We start from the raw sequence: 19,903 nt of genomic DNA, 5'->3' as shown, positions 1-19,903 counted from the left end.
GTACCAAAATAGATAGATTCATTATGTGTAGCAAAATAGGTGCTCATTATAATGGCTCTGAGTTAACAAAGAGATGTTATAGTTCAACATTCTGGGCTAAGCTCATATATATATTCAAAGACCACTGGGAGCGAGACTGTTGTCTGACTAAATCCAATTTATTGATGCAGTGAGAGGGCACTTTGAGGGTCCTGTGGGAAGCCACATGAGAAGAGAAAGGAGGGAAGTGTCCTTTGTAAGGTTTGGATTCCCACTGAGGGATTCCAAGGAGGGTTTTGGAATCACAGATTGGTTCCTGTTTTCGAGGCAGGTTGGGAGAGGCAGAGATTAGGAGTTGGGTGCTGTCCTGCGACAAGGAGCGTTCAGCAGTTGGGTATCACCAGTTGTGGATGGGAATAGCAAAGTAAAGGGGAATCAGTGGTAAGAAAGTTGTAGTCATTCACAGGGGGTGGTTATGTCATTTTACAGCTGCTGCCTGACTTTGGGAGAAACAATATTTCCTATTAACTTTGCTCCTGGCTTTATCTGTGTCTGTCTTCCCAGCCTGATCGATGGGTTGCCTTTTTCTTTTTAGTCCACACTGATTTTCTCTCTTTGAATACTGGACAGGTTTTTATTTTAATGTGCATTATCTCATTTAATTCCCACAATCCTCCTATATGAATGCTATTATTATGTCCATTTTATAATTCAGGAAACTGAGGTTTATTTAGCAGGATTGTGTGTAATTCATCCAAGGCCCATCCATAGCTAGTGAGTAGCCTCCTGGGGACTCGTTCATCAGGGTCTGTGTGACTCGGTGCTAAGCACTGCACTATGCTTTCATAGTCGTGGGAATGTGCAAGCAATGCCCTGTCTTCCTTTTCTGCCCTATGTTAGCATACCAAGTTGCTTGAGCACCTTATTATAAGAAAACAGGATACAATGCAAACAAGAGTCTTCCGCATGAGTTTCCTATGGTTCAAATTATCACCTTCCCCTAGATGCAAACATAGTCCAAGTACATCGGGCGCCTAGTTAACCTAAAAAGCATGGAGTTGAACTGGGCCTCTCCCAGCACCGGTTTCCATCCTCAGTCAGAAAGCAGCACGTGCTCAAAACATAGCAGGGCCTAGAAAGGCTCCCGTTCGAGGAGTGTAACCTGTGCATGTGGGATGACTTAGCTTGGGGGGACACATTCGCAAGGGATCTTTGACTCAGGTGGTGCGCTCACGGCTCCCTTGAGCCAGCCTGGCCTGGGGAATGGAAGGGGCGCTCGTCTCCCGGGCCCGTTAGGACCACGGTGATAGGGAAGGGGTTGGTAAAGGAAAGAAGGTGGGGCATGCAGGCCGCCCTGCTTCCCGAAAGCCTCCTGCGTGTTTCCCTGCGGGGTAGGTCTCGGTCGCCCGGGTGCCCATCTTTAGAAGCTCACGCTGGGAGCTGGGCAGAGACTGCCGGCCCGCCCATCCCTGGGGGCGCGTGTGCGCGTGCGCGCGCGTCGCCGTGGTAACCGCGCCGGCGGAAAGGCGCTGAATCACGGGCGCGCGCTTTCCCAGCTTTAGCAGAAGCTGCCGCGGGGGGCGGGTGGGGGTCCCCCAGTGTTGCGTCCTTGCCAGACAAGTGCAGACCCCGGCGGGCCTGACCCGCCCGGCTCAAAGCCGGACGCGGGAGCTGCGGCCGCGACCGCTGTCGCTGCTGGAGGTAAGAGCCCAGCAGTAGCCTCCACCTGTCTCGGCTTTGGGAAAAGTCGCCTCTCCGGGGCTACATCCTGGGGAAGAGAAAGCAAGGGTTTTGCTCGGATGGGGCGGTAACCTCCTCTCTGACAGCAGATGCGCGTGCCAGTGTGTGAATGTGCGTGTGTGTAAGGCCGGGAGATGACGACGAAGAAGAGCAGGTGGGACGGTGGTGATGCTTCGAGCCAGCTGCACCTACTAGGGCGAGCTTCAGTGTCGCCAGCAGCGACCCCAGGTACAGTATCCTACTCCCCAGCCCGGCTGACGGAGTGACGGGAAGGGAGGGCGGCGGGTAGGCAGGTAAAGCCAAAGAAAAATAGATTCAACGCCTGAGTTTGGGAGGTGAGTTTCTTAGGGATCTTCTGGATATCTAGGAAAGGGCATTTCCTGATTGCTGCACTGATCGATTGTTCCTTAGTAGGGTGGAGTCGGGAAATTTTTCATATTTTCCTAACCTTATGAATTGCATTTCTTAGGCATGTAGAATCGTTTTCTTTAAACTTCGTTTAGTAATATTTCTGTGATCTGGGCTCGCATTTGCTAAATTCGTTTTGTCTCTGTACCTTACCATAATCTGAAGCTTAAAGCCTTTTAATGGCTTTTCTCTCCTTCCCTTTGAACTTCCTCCACGGAGTAGATATTAAAGATATTATTAATCAAGAGCATGGACCTGAAATTGTAAGAGTCATCATTCTTTCAATCATTCGTTCTCTTACCTGCGTGGAGAGAGAAAAGGATATGATGTATAGTCATGTCCATTTTTATTGCCAGTTTGCTCATCCAAACGTTTTTGTTTGTGGGTTAATGTTAGTGGTTTTTCCAGTGCTTAAATAGAAATGTTGAATGATATTTTTGATAATAATAGAAAAAGTAAATTGTAGAGAGCTCCTCCTCCTACAACCAAGAATTTTTGAAGTGAATGTTGGCTCTTATTTCTTTATTCCTGAAATGCATGTTCACTGTCCAAATGCTTCAAATTGTTTATTATGAGGACAGCACGTTCATGGAGACTGCTGAAGTTATGCCAAATGTAAAATTTTATTTTGTGCTTATTATTTTGCATCGTTTTTCATACAAGTGAGGAAAACTGGAGATATCAATTCAGTTATAGACTTAGGAGTCGTAGAGAAAGCTGAATTCCTCTGTAATTTGAAAAAGAGAAATGCATCAAGGCTTTTTAGAACCACAGGTGATAGAAAGACTCATCACACCTTTGCCTGTACAATGCCAAGTCATGGACTTATTTTCCTTTCAGAATAACAAAAATAATTCAGCTGAAGTCTTTATGTATTAAAAATAGTCAAAAGAGAGCTTCAGTAATTTATTAATGTAAAAGAATGGTTTTGCTGTTAAATTTTCTTGACCTCGTTTTTTTAATAACCAGACAGAGAAGCAGCATTCTCTTTAAATAAATATGTAGGACCAGGCACGACTGTTTCTGGAGCAGTGATGTGGATTGCCAGCTCAGGAGGCCAGGGTTTGGTCGTGGCTCTGCCGCTTAGTGGCTGTGTCACGTTTGGCAAATTCCTTAATGCTTCTAAGCCTCTGTTTCTTCACCTGTCAAATAGGGATAATAAAATAAAACCTATTTAATGGAATTCCTATAAGAATTAAATAAAGTAATACATATAAGAACTCTTTGCCCATTGCCTGGCATGTAGTAATACTTCAATAAAAGTTAGTTATTATTATTCTTGAGATAAATTTCTTTTCAGGAAATATTTTCTATGTCTTCAAAATAATTTGGCATTAAAAATAAAATTATTTCAACGTCACCAAAACTTGTTCTGATTTATAATGTCAAATCATCATAAAATGTATAAATTTTTCCTTGCAGCATCTTTACAACAGGCCTAGAATAATTGATAGGTTATTCTTCTATTTGGGTTTTTTTTTAAACCTGTATTTTTAGACAATATTCATGTGAATTCAATAATGAGAAATTTTCTTTTTTATTTCTATTAAGCCGTAAAAATGGTTGGACCAAAATAACATCTGTTTTTGTGTCATTTGGCAGATTCTTTTTAGCAATAGGTGTTTGAGTTTCAAAGTAAGGCTTCTTAAAGAAATGACACACACGTAGATAAAGATGTGCTGCTGGAGTTTTAGCTCTGTTGCCTTCCAGATAATATTGGTAGAATTATGTTACCTGTTGGAAAGTTTTAGTATCTCCAACCTGCTGTGCGTTCTTTTCCTTAAGTTCAAAAAAACCAAGGGATTCTAGTAAACATCTACTTAATTTAAGCAGTGTAGCTAGAGTAAGAGGATATAACTCAGACCCTAAAATGAATTTTCAAAGCTGGGATCATTCCATGCTATAATTTGAAGCACCGGATTTGTAAGTATCAAGGGTAAATTAGCTCGTGTTAATTTAACTCTGCCCACAATGTTAAGCATTACAGTTTGTAGTGTGCTTTTCCATGTGGTGATGGGGAAGTATGGATTGCTCCCTTCTAGGAGAACAATCCTGTTATTTTAGATCTGTGATTATCAGCGTGCGTTACCGTTTTTTCGCTTTCATCGTTACAATGAAGTGTAATATGTATAGCTGCACTGTCTTCTCGTCAATTTAACATAGTTGTCTTTCTTCAGAATTTTTTCAAGATAACCTCTTAAGAAATGTTCAATAAAACCATTATCTTTACCATTTCTCTTAGTATATTTATAATTATCAGGAGGTTGAAATATTTTGCTAATTTAGTATCTTCAACCTCCTTGTCTTAAAGGTACAAAACATCCAAATTCTAGGTACCAAATGCTCAACATTTTGTTGTAGTGTGGGCAAGGACTTCTCCCCAGACGCATACTGGCTAACTAGTCCTCGCTGCCTTACACTGGGGCTTTCCTATCCACTGCTGTGCTGCAACTGCTCTTCCCACATCTGGATAAACTTTTTCTGACCTCATTTTACTACACATCTTCCATCCAGTTGACCATTCTCACTTTCTTGAAACAAGTTCCTCTCTTGGTTCACCAGTGCCATCCTTCAATCCCCTCTAGGGCTAGCTTTCTGAAGTAGATAGATGAACATGTCACATCTCTCCTTAAAAATCTTCAATGTCATGTCCATCAATGGATGAATGGATGAAAAAAAAAGGTGGTGTATACGTACAGTGGGATATTATTCAACCTTAAAAATGAAGGAAATTTTGACACATGTTAACGTGGATGAATCTTAAAGACATTATGCTAAGTGAAATAAGCCAGATACAAAAGGACAATATTGTATGATTCCATTAATATGAAATATCTAGAATACTCAAATTCTTAGAGACAGAAAGTAGAATAGTGAATACCAGGAACTAGGGGGAGGGGAAATGTTATTGTTTGGTGGAGTTTCATTCCAGAGTTTCAGTTTGGAATAGTGAAAAAGTTCATCCGGGATAGTGATGATGGTCACACAACACTGTCAGTGTACTTAATGCCACTGAATTTACACTTAAAAATGGTTAAAATGCAACTGATGATTGGATAAAGAAGATATGGTATATATATGTACAACAGAATACTACTTGGGCATAAAAAAGGATAAAATTGTCCCTTTCACAACAACATGGATGGACCTTGAGGGTATTATGTTAAGTGAAATAAGCCAGATAGAGAAAGACGAACTCTGTATGACTACACTCAAGAGAACTTATTGGTGTTTACCAGGGGAAAGAGGGAGTCGGGGGAGGGCACAAAGAGTGAAGTGGTGTACCTACAACATGACTAACAATAATGTACAACTGAAATTTCATGAGGTTGTAAACTATCATAATCTTAATAAAAAGTTTAAAAAAAGTTGAAAGGTTAAAATGGCAGATTTTATGTTATATTTATTTTACCACAATAAAAAAAAATGAGGGTGGGATCTGGCCTGGTGGTGTAGTAGTTGGGTTCATGTGCTCCACTTTGGCAGACCCGGGTTTGTAGGTTCAGATCCCGACTGTGGACCTACACACTGCTCATCAAGCCACGCTGTGGTGGCATTCCACATACAAATAGAGGAGGATTGGCACAGATGTCAGCTCAGGGACTATCTTCCTCAAGCAAAATGAGGAAGATTGGCAGCAGATTTTAGCATAGGGCCAATCTTCCTCACCAAAAAAAATAAAAAATTTTTAAAAAATGTTCCATGTCTTGCTACTGCTTACTAAATGAAGTGCAGACCTCTTGGTGTGACCTAAATAGTCCTTTACTATTTCTTCTTGGTTTATGTTTTCATCTCTTATCTCATCATTCTCTACTTATATTCCACATTTCAGCTGTGTGGAACCACTCAGAATATGCTACCCTTTGCAAGATTCCAAGCTTTCTACCTGCAGTCCATCCCCGCAACCTAAAATGCTGTTCTTTCTTCAAAAAGCAGCCACTCATCCCTCAGGCTAGAGCTTAAATGTCCTGTTTCTGCAGTCTTCCCTAATGTCCTCAGTCCCTCCTTCCTTGATGGCAGTCTAGCTCCGTGGGTGTCCCTGCCTGATATCACTTGTCCCAACACCAAATAGTATAAGCTTCTATAGAGCAGGGACTAGTTTTCTTCCTTTTTTTTTTCTCCCCAAAGCCCCACTACATAGCGGTATATGCTAGTTGTAGGTCATTCCAGGTCTTCTGTGTGGGATGCCACCACAGCATGGCTTGATGAGTGGTGCTGGGTCCAAACCCAGCATCTGAACTGGTGAACCCTGGGCCGCTGAAGCAGAGTGTGCAAAATTAACCACTCAGCCACAGGGCTGATCCCCACTAGTTTTATTCTTAAAATGCATATTTACTTTTAAAATACTAAAGTTAATAAATTTTTCCATTCTTCTCCAAAACTATATAAGACCTTATACTTTAATTTCAATTTCCCCTTCTCTCATCTTTCACATTATTGTTGTTTAGCATTTTAGTTTGGATAACATTTTTATTGTCATTTACCAACTTGTTGGTCATTTTCTAGCTTACCAGTGCTTCTTCCATCCCCTCTGGTCAGTTTTCCTTTCTTAAGTCTTTTAGGGAGGATCTGTAAGTGGTATCCTCAGTGTTTATCTAAAAACCACTTATTTTGTTGTTACTGTTGAATGATCATTTAGTGAGTATAAAGCTCTAGGCTGGCAGTTTTTGTCCCTCAGTACTTTGAAGATTTTATTTCCATTATCTTCCGGCATCTGTTATTGTTGATGAAAATCATGTTGTCAGTCTAATTCTTGTTCCTGTTAAGATAATCTGTCTTTTGTCTCTGGTTCTTTGTAAGATCTGCTCTTTGTCTTTGACGTTGTGCAGTTGCATTTTGGTGAGTATAGGAATCGATTTATTTTTACCTGCTCAGAACTTCTGGTACTTCCTAGATATGAGAATTTTTGTCTTTCATCAATTCTGGAAAATTCATGGCCATTATCTCTTCACATTTTGCCTCTTCCTAATTCTTTCCTTTTGGAGCCATCTGGAGCTGGTATATTGGACCATTTATTACTTCGTGACTCTTAGTCTCTCTTTTATATTTCCAACTTTTTATTTCTTTGACTTGCATTTTGGGTTATTTCCTCAGATACTGCTTCCATTTCAGTGTATTTAATTTTAAAATAACTGGCTTTATTTTAATCACACAACTTCTGATTTGGATCTTTTAAACTATGCCTTCTTAGAAAAATCTTACTGTGCTATTATTTTATGGTGATTTTTGTCTCCTTTCCTCCCTTTAATCTTTGACCACGTCAAACATACAGTCATGTGTTGCCTAACCATGGGGATATGTTCTGAGAAATATGTCATTAGGCAATTTCATCATTATGCGAACATTATAATCTGGACTTACACAAACCTAGATGGTATAGCCTACTACACACCTAGGCTATATCGTACTTATTTTACGGGACCACCACTGTATATGTAGTCCACCGTTGATGGAAACGTTGTTATTCAGCACATGGCTGTACTTATTTTGTAGTGTCTCTTAGCTACACTTTTATTTCCAGTTCCTGCTCCCCTTTTTTGCTTCTGCCTCCTCTCCTTTGTACTAGTCTGCTCCCTAGTGTGTATTACGTTTTTTTTGGGTGACTCATCTTCAGTGGGAATTGTTTTTCTGTTGGAGTTCTGTGGGCTTTGTGTCAGGAAACTGTTTCTCTAGACAAATTTTGCATTGCTTCTGCCTAGAAGCTTAGCTACGTGTTCATAAAAACTGTTTTTGTCATATGTACATATGCTCCATTTAGCCTGGAAATGGAAGTTATAAATTAGTACTGCACTGGGTTGTTAAAGCAAAGTCCCCATAAAGAGGCACACCTTGGCAATCCTTCCTCCATTCAGTTTCAATCTCATCATGACATGCCCCTGGTTTCTTCTAGCCCCGATTCACATGATTCATTAGTTCTTCGAGGCTGCAGTGGTGTTTATGAGGCTCTTCATAATAATTCATAATGTCATAGATGTCTACCTACTTTTCCGCTACATTAGTTTACTATTGCTGCAAAACAAAATACCATAAACTTAGTGGCTTAAAACAATACCCACCTATTAGCATTTATTCGGGTCTCACTAGACCCAAGTCAAGTTGTCAGTTGAATGCATTCTCATCTGCAGGCTCTGGGAAAGACTCTGCTTCCCACCTCGCTCAGCTTGTTGGCAGAATCCAGTCCCTTGCAGTGGTTGGACTGAGACCCCCATGTCTTTGAGCTGTCTCTGGGGATTGCTCTCAGTTCCTAGGGGCTGCTCTCAGGTTCTTTCCACATGGCCCCTTCCATCGTCAAAACCAGCAATGGAATGTTTCTGTCATGTCCACTATCTTCTCTCTGACTTCCCTTTCTGATTTCAGATGGAAAAAACTCTGTTTTAAAGGGTTCATAAGATGGGTTACTACTGCTTGGATGACCTGCCTATCTTAAGGCCAATTGATTAGTAACCTTAATTATATCTGCAAAATTCTTTTTGCCATGAAACATACCATAATCATGGGAGTAACACCTGGGGGTGAATGTCTTGGGGCCACCTTAGAATTCCTTCTTGTCACACTTGCCAATTACTGTTTGTTTCCTTGACCATTTTCTTTTTTTTTTTATTGAGGAAGATTAGCCCTGAGCTAACATCTGCTGCCAATCCTCCTCTTTTTGCTGAGGAAGACTGGCCCTGAGCTAACATCCGTGCCCATCTTCTTCTACGTTATATGTGGGACGCCTGCCACAGCATGGCTTGCCAGGCTGTGCCATGTCCGCACCAGGGATCCAAACCGGCAAACCCCGGGCCACCAAAACGGAATGTGCGAACTTAACCACTGCACCACTGGGCCAGCCTCCTTGACCATTTTCTTGACTGCGCCTTGAACCTCAGTAAAACTTGCATTTTAACATTCATCGCATACTCTGTCTTTGATTTTGATAGGTCTTGAAATATTACTTGTAAGTCTTTTGTCTTCTTTTATGGGTCAAAACTGTTTCCTAGAGCGCAGAATCCATCACAGAAAAAGAGGTTATGGCAGATTACACAAAATATGTTGTAGGACTCATTTGACTCAGGGAAGCGTGTGTTACAAGGCATGGTGTGTTTTTTCCTGCACGGCCATGTGTCTGTTGGAAGGAGGGTCCCTGTGTTAGTCAGCTAGGCTGGTCCCAGTCAAACCTGCTTATTCATCTTTGTATTCCTAACATTTAGCGCTGAGTTCATTTATAACAGGTGTTAAATAAATGTTTCTTGGAGAATGTTCTTTTTCTCTCTGTGGAACTTGAATATTTTTGTGTGTATCTACCTTGTCTTTGTTAATACCTAATTCCTTGACCCACATTAATTTTGTCCTTGCATTTGGAACTAGTATTGTGTTTTCCCTCCTTCTCTCTCATTTTCTTTCGCTATTCACATTTGTTTGTCTTTTGAACATCCAAGTAAAATTTCCTCCTAGTTAGTATTTATTTAGTAATTCCCATCCCATTGTTTTGTTTCTCCTACTTTGTTACAGAGAAGCCCTAATAAAAAGTTATTTTAGTTTTTATATTTTAGATGATTTTTGCTTTATAATGAGTATTAGAATCTATTACTGCCTTTTTTCTCATTCCCCAAATATCCTTGCATATTTTTTGCAAATGAATTTCTTCTTTTTAGAGGAAGATTACCCCTGAGCTAACATCTGTACCCATCTTCCTCTACTTTATATGTGGGATGCCTGCCACAGCATGGCTTGACAAATGTTGCATAGGTCTGCACCTGGGTTCCAAACCGGCGAACCCCAGGCCACCGAAGTGGAACATGCAAACTTAACCACTGTGCTACTGGGCCGGCCCCTGCAAATGAATTTTATTAAGTACTTTAAAGCATTATGTTCAGTTTTAATTCATTCTTTGTTTCCTTTTTTTTTTTTTTTTGGTGAGGAAGATGGTCCCTGAGCTAACATCCATGCCAACCTTCCTCTACTTTGTATATGGGATGCCACCACAGCATGGCCATGTGTGGGTCCACACCTGGGATCTGAACCTGTGAACCCTGGGCCGCCAAAGCGGAGTATGCAAACTTAACCACTACACTAGTAGGTTGGCCCCATTCTTTGTTTCTTTATTAACCTAACATATTGTTATCTTTAATATCTGTTGCCCTTCCAGCTTAAACAAACCTCCTCTTTCCATTTATTCATCTCTTCCATTATCTCTACCAATACAGTTATACAGTTTTATAACTGTATTTAAAAAGAGATTCTCTGTCATATTTTCAGTCATTCTGCATATTTGTGTGTTCCTGGCCATGCCTGGGAATGAGCTGTCTCTCATTAGTACGCTTTCAGTCTGTGTATTTGTCTGCTATATATATATATTTATATATATATATATATATATATATATATATAAACAGAGATGCTGTTGCTTCTAAGAGCTTGGCTAGTCTTCATCAACCTGGCTGTATTAACCCTAATGCTGATGCTTCTTTCATTAGCTTGATGGTTTAATGATGAGAAAACATCTCGTGTTACTCTCTCCACCGTCTCCCCAATAATCTGATTCTTAGAAAATTGATAAAGGAAGGATTTGGCACATTTTTCTGCCTGTATTTTCTCCTAGTTGTTCCCTGATTCACTCTTTTTAGCCTCGCAAAATCTGCTTACTCTCCATTCCACACAAATGCCCTCCCTGTGTTTAAAAACCAATGCTGGATCGTGTTTCCCTTAATTTTGCTTGATCTCCTAATAGGAAGTCATTTTACACTGTAATTGTAAGGCATTATCTCTGGTGCCAGTAAATTCCTGGGTAACCCTCTGTGTTGATTGGCACAGGTTTTCTAGAACTTATCTTACTTTATCAGCTTTCAGCGGAGAAAGTCAGAGCATAGAATAAGGGACTGAAAAATCACCACATTTTTCCATTCTTGGCTTGGCACCTAGCTGGATGTATTGTCTAGCTTTCCTTCGCCTTACCTCCTCATTCATTGGTGAGGATTTGGGTCTTGAGAGCCCTTTGCAGATGCAGGAGAACAGGTCTAACTCTCTTCTACCGGTACTTTCTGAGCTGCTTTCTTTTCAATACCACCCTCCAGGCTTAGGCAGGTCAGGGGGCAGGAGTGTGACTTGTGAATAGTTGATCACCTGCTTTGGCAAGACAGAGTGCCGAAAGGGAGAAGGATCAGGAAAAAGCAGCCCTGACTCATTCCCATCTTTTATGTTCCTTACCCGCTGAAACTTAGAGGTTTGTTTTAGAGAAACTAGAAACTAACTTCTCATTGATAAGCCACAGAACTTCAACTGATTCAACCAGAATAGTCTATATACCTGTTGGGGATAACAATATCTGTCTTACCTCTCTCAAATTGTTATTGGAAGTCTCAAATAACATGAAATACATAAAATTGCCTTGTGAATAAAAGGACTATTATAAATGGCTATTATATTGATGATGGGGATGATGAATATTACAAACCATTTGTTTCCTTGTTATTAATAGGGTAGATTCTTACTGATAACGTTCTACCTTCTTTCTGTTTTGTTCCTTTTCCTTCATAGGGAATAAGTGAATAATTATTTCCTTAATGCCAGAAAGTTAAATTCTAAAGGAAAACTTTTTGACCAGCCAATCATAGGCCTGCTGATAAATAGAATGGAAAGATTGAGCAGTCTCAGAAATGATGCACAGTTTGCCTGATTTGGAAGTTTAGTAATTACCAGCTGTCATCAGAATTTGCCACAAAGCAGATTCACTTTCATTGACACACAACACATTTGGCCCTCAAATATGACCTCCCGAGAACTTACTGGCTTGCCTGCACAGTTGCTGGCACACGGCATCTGCACTCTTGCTAGCCTTCCCTTTCGCGTGTTTTCCTTTTTTATTTTTTTTGAGGAAGATTAGCCCTGAGCTAACATCTGCTGCCAATCCTCCCCTTTTTCGCTGAGGAAGACTGGCCCTGAGCTAACATCCATGCCCATCTTTCTCTACTTTATATGTGGGACCTACCACAGCATGGCTTCCCAAGCGGTGCCATGTCCGCACCTGGGATCCAAACCCGTGAACCCCGGGCCTCCAAAGTGGAACGTGTGCACTTAACTACTGCACCACCGGGCAGGCCCCTCGCGTGTTTTCTGAAGGTGATAATTTAGTTATTATGGTGCAGGACAAAGCATTTAGGCTTTCTCCCCTATTAGGTAAGAATTGAGTTTAGGGAGAAATAAAAGTACTGAGCCAATTGAAAGCTACACTATTCCCATAATTGGGGAGACTGTTTATAGTCCCATGGTGTACACTCAAGATTTCATCTCCTAAAATTTTTCTTCTTAATGTAGGAACAGTGTCCCCAGGAATATAAAACTGTGGCGTTATTTACAGTACAAGGGCTGTGATACAGTGTCTTAATCTGTAGTAGTTTAGAAAAGATGGTAAAATGTTTACTCTAGCAATTCGTGCATAAATAAATATAAATATAAATGTCTTTTACCTTTTTTTCCTCACAGCACATACTCTTTCGCTGAATATTGTCTATCCATCTTTTGAATTGTTCTCTTATCTGTTTTATCCAGTTACCCCTAAAATGAGCAGGAAATCACCACGTTCCTTTCTAGCACTCTTTCTTTGACTCCTTGAGTCCAAGATGCTCAGACGATACACCTGTGTCCTGCAGTCGCCCCTGAGGCTGAAGCCTGCCTCAGCGAAGAGAGTTTTTGTCAAAGTAGTGGCTGATAGAGCAAGGAAGGAAGAATCATAAAAAGAAGACAACATCCTCTGGCAGGCCCAGTGGCCAAGTTGAAATAGAAATATAGCTGTCTTGTTTGAGTCCACTTCTTCTGAAAAGCAGGAGTTTGCCAACTAAGTTTTGTTAGTCAGTTAACCACAAATAGGACAAACCATAAATACAGCCTGTGCTTAGTAGCCTGTGGGAAAATGCTGTCCAGAAGCTCCATTGGGTCTTTGGAATTGGGCCCCCTTTGAGCTATTTTCATTTCCTTCAGACAAGAAAGGGGCAACTTACTTTTTTCTGAGCCTGCAGAAGCATTTCACTCCAGGATGATTTATAAAAACCGAATATCAGAAACAATCTAATTGTCTAGCAATGAGGAAATGGTGAAGTGAATTATAATAATCACCTCAATGAGATGTGGCAAAATAACAAAAAAGAATAATAAACAAAAATGTAACAATGAAGGATAATTTTTGTGATAGAATATTAAGTGAAAATAAGACCTATATTCCTCTAAGATAACAGCTTTGCTAAAGTATATGTATACTTATTGAGTAAACTGAAAGAGAACCTAAGAGAAGAAAATAGCCATTCATTAGTATGATTTGATTGTAATTATTTTAATGTATGTTTTTGTCATGCTATTTAAAGAGCGATTTATTTCATTCACACATATTCCATCCAGGCAATGTGCCAGAGCTTGGGGACACATATATAACCCATAAAAAGTGATTTATCTGGGGTGTACCTCTCCAGGGATTTGCAATATATTTTTAAAAATCACCCTTATTCCCTTGATCAGAAATTTTAGCTCCAATATAATGCAGCAGCCAAGGGGCAGCAAAGTTTCAGTCACCAGTGTTGTCTTTCATAGTTCATCATTGCTTTTTAGTTCAAAAACTAGTAGCAGCCATGATAAAGCATCGCCATTCAACATCTATAACTTCTGACGAAAATGTACCATATCCTGGAATGGATGTCTCACAAGTTCTGGTCCTTTGTCATTGATTCCACCTTGGTTCTGGCTTGGCTGGCTTCCTTTGGGCAGACATGAAAGAAAATCCCCAGTATCTGGACACCTGAGTTATTCTTTCTTCTCACTGTAAGATGGTTGGCTTTTTTCACCCTTAAACTTAAAAAATGCCCTCTGCTCTAGATACTCCATGGGGTCAGTAATGGGACAAGGTGGGCACATTTCAGAAAGTCCTTCTTTTGAAAAGTACAAAGGATGGTGTTATGGGTTGAACAGTGTCCCTCCAAAAGTATATGGTGAAGTCCTAACCCCCCGAACCTGTGAATGTGACCTTATTTGGAAATAGGGTCTTTGCAGATGTAATCAAGTTAAGATGAGGTCATTAAGGCAGGCCCTTAATCTAATATGATTGATGTCCTTATAAGAAGAGCGAAATTTGGACGTAGAGGCATACAGGGAGAATGCCTTGTGACAACAGAGGCAGACACTGGAGTGATGTGGCTGCAAGCCAAGGAATGCTGATGACTGCCAGCCAGCATTGGCAGCTAGGAAGGGGCAAAGAAGGATTCTACCGAGTCTCAGAGGGAGCATGGCTCTGCTGACACCTTAATTTCAGACTTCTAGCCGCCAGAGCTGTGAGAATAAATTTCTCTTTGTTTTAAGCCACCCAATTTGTTGTACTTGGTTACAGATGACCCAGGAAACCAATACAAATGGTTAATGCAGGGATTGTACTAAATAAATGAGCACTTTGGTGAGCACCTGATGGGGACTTAGAAATGGACAGGCGTTCTGGACCTGGTCAGGTTTTTAAGAGCCTGCAGGACAACTATGCTTCAAAACTTTTGTTTGAATCAAATGTGACATATTAAAATTAAAACAATTTAAAGAAGAGAACTTACAGGCTAGAAACAGGAAAACATAAGGTTACTTAGAAAAATTATTGCATTGAAAGAAAAGAATAAAAAGTGGGAAAATTTAGAAAATTAAAATACATGACGTTTCTAGCCGGTACTTACTCTAAAACCAGTTAGACTTTATAAAAGCAAAAATCCACTAATTTACTTACATAAGAAATTTAGATTTTTAAATATATTTTTTTTTTGGAAGGTAGATGCCATTGTATGATGTTTTTATTGCCTATGTTCTCCAGTCATTGGGACACGCTTTCCAGCACCACATGTGCTAGAATTGGTATAAAATCGGGAAACAAGGATGAATGTCTAATTTTTCAATAGGACAATTAGTTCATTTTACTAGGAGAATAAGGCTCCTACATTCAGGGTATCTCCTCAGTAGTCTACTGGTGAACATTTATGCTGTTATTTGTGGTCTTATTTTAATAATTTTTGAATAGTGAATAAAAATGACACAATTAAATGTTCCTCTTTCGGATCATCTGCGGGTATTAACAAACAGTTTGTTAGATCATTATATGTATTTTAAGACGATGATGTTGGTCCCTGAACTGGAACTACCAGTTAGATTGCTTGGAATCCTGGCCTCTTTCTCCAGTGGCAGACTAGCCAAGATTATCATGGTCCCTGATGTAAACCCAAGTTTTCAGCTACTTCTTCTGTTGGTTTCTTCATTCTGCCAGGGCCACAGCTCATGACCTAGGTAGGCTCTTTGCTGTGGATCCCTCACTCTGTCATTCATTCTGATCTCTTTATCAGACAATGATTATGTCTTCTGGAAGTAAGGAAGGCAGGAGGGCAGGAAGGCAGGAAGGAAGGAAGGACGGAGAGAAGGAAGGAGGAAAGGAAGAAAGGATGGAAGGAAGGAAAAGAAATACGGTCATCAGGACCTAACCATCCTCCCTCCCAGTTTATTCTTAGTGTGGTTCTCTCCATGGCTATGACTGAGCTCTAAGTCCTCAGCAGAAATTTTGAACAGGAAATCGTTACCTCCAGTTGACAATGATCTCTAATTGTTCTGTCACCCATGGTACATATTTCCATTGTACACATAAGAATGTCTTGGGAGAGCCTGTCAGCTTATGATGGTTATAGCATTCTGTTGACCTAACAGCATCATAACAATAGCTGTCTAAAAAGAGGATGAAGTCCTCTTTTGTTACTAAAGATATATTACATATTATCATATAGAGAATTTGGAAAACACAGAAAAGTAGAAAGAAGAGAAAAAGAATCGAGTTCCGCTGGCCTAAGCTACTCTTTGAAAGACCACACAGTGAATTGTCCATTGCTTCCTTTTTGAAGTGCTAATGAATTATCTGTTCAATAAAACTCACTCTAGAATGCTGCTAGAGTTTAGCACCCAGGTTTCAATCTGCAATTTCTAGAAATTACCATTATTCCCTCTTGAAAATAAGAACATCTTGAACATCTCTTTTTCTCCTGGAACCTTTCTTTTTCTCTATAAATCTGCACAGGTTACCAAGACTAATTACACAGTCAAACCTGCAAATTCTTTGTGTATCTTGGGACATCCTTTATCTGGGCCTCCCACTGGAATATAACCTTCTCAAGGGACATTTCTGTTCCCCACTGTGTTCCCAGAACCTAGAATATTGCTTTGTCTATGTAGGTACTCAATATGATTTTTTAAAAAATAACAGCTTTATTGAGATATAATTCACATACCACAAAATTCACCCTTTTAAGTTTGCAATTCAGTGATTTTTAGTATATTCACAGAGTTATGCAGCCATCACTGTATCTAATTTCAGAAATCTTCATCACCTCATTTAAAAAACCTCATATCTACCAAGCAGTGCTTCCCATGAGTCCCTGGCACCACTAATTTACTATCTGTTTCTATGGGTTTGCCTATTCTGGGCGTTTCATATGAATGGAATCATACAATATGTGTGTGGCCTTTTGTGACTGGCTTCTTTCACTTGACATAATGTTGTCAAGGTTCATCCATGTTGTAGCATGTACCTCATTTTTTTAATTGCCAAATAACATTCTGTCTTATGAATATACCACGTTATGTTTATCCGTTCTTAAGTTGATGGATATTTCATTATTTCCACTTTTTGGCTACTGTGAATAATGCTGCTATGAAAGTTTGTGTACAGGTTTTTGTATGGACATATATTCCCAGTTCTCTTGAGTATATACCTAGCGGTGGGATTGGTAACTCTATGTTTACCATTTGAAGAACTGCTAAACTGTTTTCCAAAGTGGCTATACAGTTTTACACTCCTGGCAGCAATGTCCAAGGGTTCCAATCTCGCCACATCCTCTACAATAGTCTTTGTTAGACTTTTGGTTATAACCATCTTGGTAGATATGAAGTGGTATCTCATTTTAGTTTTGGTTTGCATTTCTCTAATGACTAATAATGTTGAGCATCTTTTCATGTGCTCATTGGCCCATTGTATATCTTCTTTGGCGAAATGTCTATTCAGATCCTTTGCCCATTTTTTTTTTTGTTTGTTTGTTTTTTTTTTTTGGAGGAAGATTAGCCCTCAGCTAACTACTGCCAGTCCTCCTCTTTTTGCTGAGGAAGCCTGGCTCTGAGCTAACATCCGTGCCCATCTTCCTCTAGTTTATATGTGGGACGCCTACCACAGCATGGCTCTCAAGCAGTGCCATGTCCGCACCTGGGATCCGAACCAGCGAACCCTGGGCCGCCGAGAAGCGGAACGTGCGAACTTAACCGCTGCGCCACCGGGCCGGCCCCTCCTTTGCCCATTTCTTAACTGGGCTATTTGTCTTTTTGTTGTTGAGTATAATTCTGGATACAATTCCTTTATCTTTATCAGATATATCATCTATAAATATTTTCTGCCATTCTGTTGGTTGTGTTTTCACTTTCTTGATAGTGTTTTTTGGTGAGGAAGATTGACCCTGAGCTAACATCCATGCCAGTCTTCCTCTATTTTGTAAGTGAGACGCCACCACAGCATGGCTCAGATGAGCGGTGTGTAGGTCAGTGCAGGGGATTTGCACTTGTGAACCCCAGGCCGCCAAAGTGGAGTGCATGAACTTAACCACTATGCCACTGGGAGAGCCCATTGATGGTGTGTTTTGAAGCATAAAAGTTTAAAATTTTAGTGATGTCTATTTTATCTAGTTTTTCTTTTGTTTCATGTGCTTTTGGTGCCATATCTAAGAAACCATTGCCTAATCCAAGGTCACATGATATACACCTGTTTTCTTCTAAGAGTTTTATAGGTTTAGCTTTTACATTAGGTCTTTGATGCACTTTGAGTTAATTTTCATATGTCGTGAGGTAGAGGTTCAACTTCATTCTTTTGCATGTGGATATTCAGTTTACCCAGAACCATTTATTGAAAATACTATTCTTTCCCCTATTGAATTGTTCTGGCACCCTTAACTGCAGATCAGTTGACCATAAATGTAAGGATTTACTTCTGGACTCTCAATTCTGTTCCATCAATCTATTTGTCTATCCTTATGCCAGTACCACACAGTCTTGATTAGGAGCTTTGTAGTAAGTTTTGAAACTGGAAAGTGTGAATCCTCCAAATTTGTTCTTTTTTTTTCAAGATTGTTCTGGATATTCTGGTTACCTTGTCTTTTCATATGAATGTTAGGATCAACCTGTCAATTTCTGCAAAAAAGGCAGTCATGATTTTGACAAGAATTACATTGAGTCTGTAGATCAGTTGGGGGAATATTGCTATCTTGATCATATTAAGTACTCCAATTCGTAAACACGGGATATTGTTCCATTCATTCAGGTCTTCTTTAATTTCTTTCAGCAATGTTTTGTAGTTTTCAGTACACAAGTCTTACACTTCCTTTGTCAAATTTGTTTCTAAGTATTTATTCATTATGATGCTATTGTAAATGGAATTATTTTCTTAATTTTATTTTTGTTTGTTCATTGCTATAGAAATACAATTGACTTTTATATATTGATCTTAATATTCTGCAACCTTGCTGAACTGTAATCATATTTTTGTGGACTCCTTAGGATTTTCTATATAGGAGATCATGTCATCTGCAAAGAGAAGTCGTTTTGCTTCTTTCTTTCAAGTCTGCATGCTTTTATTTCACTTTCTTGCCTAATTGTCCTAGCTAGAACCTTCAGTACAATGTTGAATAGAAGCAGAGATAGCAGACATCCTTGTCTTGTTCCTGATCTTAGGGGAAAAGCCTTTAGTCTTTCACCATTAAGTATGATGTTAACTCTGGGTTTTCGTAGATTCTGTTTATCAAGTTGAGGAATCAATAAATATTTGAGAATTAATAAGTTTTTAATATAGTCATTTATATATTCTATATGCTTTTTGGATCTTGTTAATAAATCCATCCTTACTCAGAGGTTGTAAAGATATTCCTGCTACATTTTCCTTTAATAGTTTTAAAACTTTGAGTTTCACAGTTAGGTCTTTAATTCATCTAAAATTTATTTTGTATATCGTATGAGGTTAGCATGATAACTTTATCATTTATCTGGAAAACCAATTTTCTCAGCGCTATTTCTATTCTCATTTTTATTGCCAAGTCTACTTGGCAGGCAATTTGATAGAAACATAAACGGAAAACAGAAATTGTTACCGGATGCCACATTATACAACTTTTAAGACTGAGCAGAAACTTTGAATAGGACAGGATCATGTGGGAAACCACCACAGGTTCCACTGTTCACTCCACATTTCATTGCACATAGAAGGAAATCAAGAGGGAGCTGGAGCTTCATTTCCAACATCCAAATCTCACTTGAGTGTATTTCATTGGTTCTAAATTGAATCCAGAACCCTAAGTGCAAGGAAGTCTGAGAAATATAATTTTTACCTTTCCATCCCTGCTCTATGAGGGGTGAGGGTAAGAGATATATGAAGATGTGCAAATAGATTCTGAGTGTCAAGGTTCTTCCAATTATCTTCTAATAGGTCATTTTCTATTTTCTTTCTGACCTTTTCCTCTTCTGCACTACATTTAGCTATCACTGTTTCTTGTTTATCATGTCACTCATCTTTCTTTCTCAGATTCCCTTTTTGCCATAGTACCCCCTCAGGAAGGTTTTTCATTGAATATAACGGTGATAACATTCTGAGTTTCAAATGTCCAAAAATATATCTATTCTGCCTTCACATTTGACTAAGTTTTGTGCAACAAAGAGATTCAAAATAGTTTTTCTTTAGAATTTTTATCCCTCCATTGCCCTCAAAGTA

The 19,903-nt window shown here is 39.6% G+C and overlaps 1 protein-coding gene across 7 annotated transcripts in view; it reads left to right on the top strand.

The window, feature by feature from the left end:
• Positions 1–1,460: 1,460 nt before the first annotated feature.
• KIAA0319 (KIAA0319 ortholog) overlaps positions 1,461–19,903 on the top strand; it is a 94,370-nt gene continuing 75,927 nt past the window's right edge. The window contains exons 1-2 of one of the 7 annotated variants that reach the window (XM_070584158.1): positions 1,471–1,680; positions 1,809–1,947. Coding sequence is in view for 3 of the 7 variants with exons in the window: in XM_008513505.2 (XP_008511727.2) it covers positions 1,854–1,947 (94 nt within the window). In the remaining 4 variants the exon portion in view is untranslated. The other 6 variants (XM_070584156.1, XM_008513506.2, XM_070584160.1 and 3 more) reach the window with 6 other exon arrangements.

Source organism: Equus przewalskii, chromosome 19, assembly GCF_037783145.1.
Source record: "Equus przewalskii isolate Varuska chromosome 19, EquPr2, whole genome shotgun sequence".
Classification (NCBI taxonomy): domain Eukaryota; kingdom Metazoa; phylum Chordata; class Mammalia; order Perissodactyla; family Equidae; genus Equus; species Equus przewalskii.
Note: the sequence above shows the minus strand (reverse complement) of the source record. Positions and strands in the feature narration are given on the sequence as shown.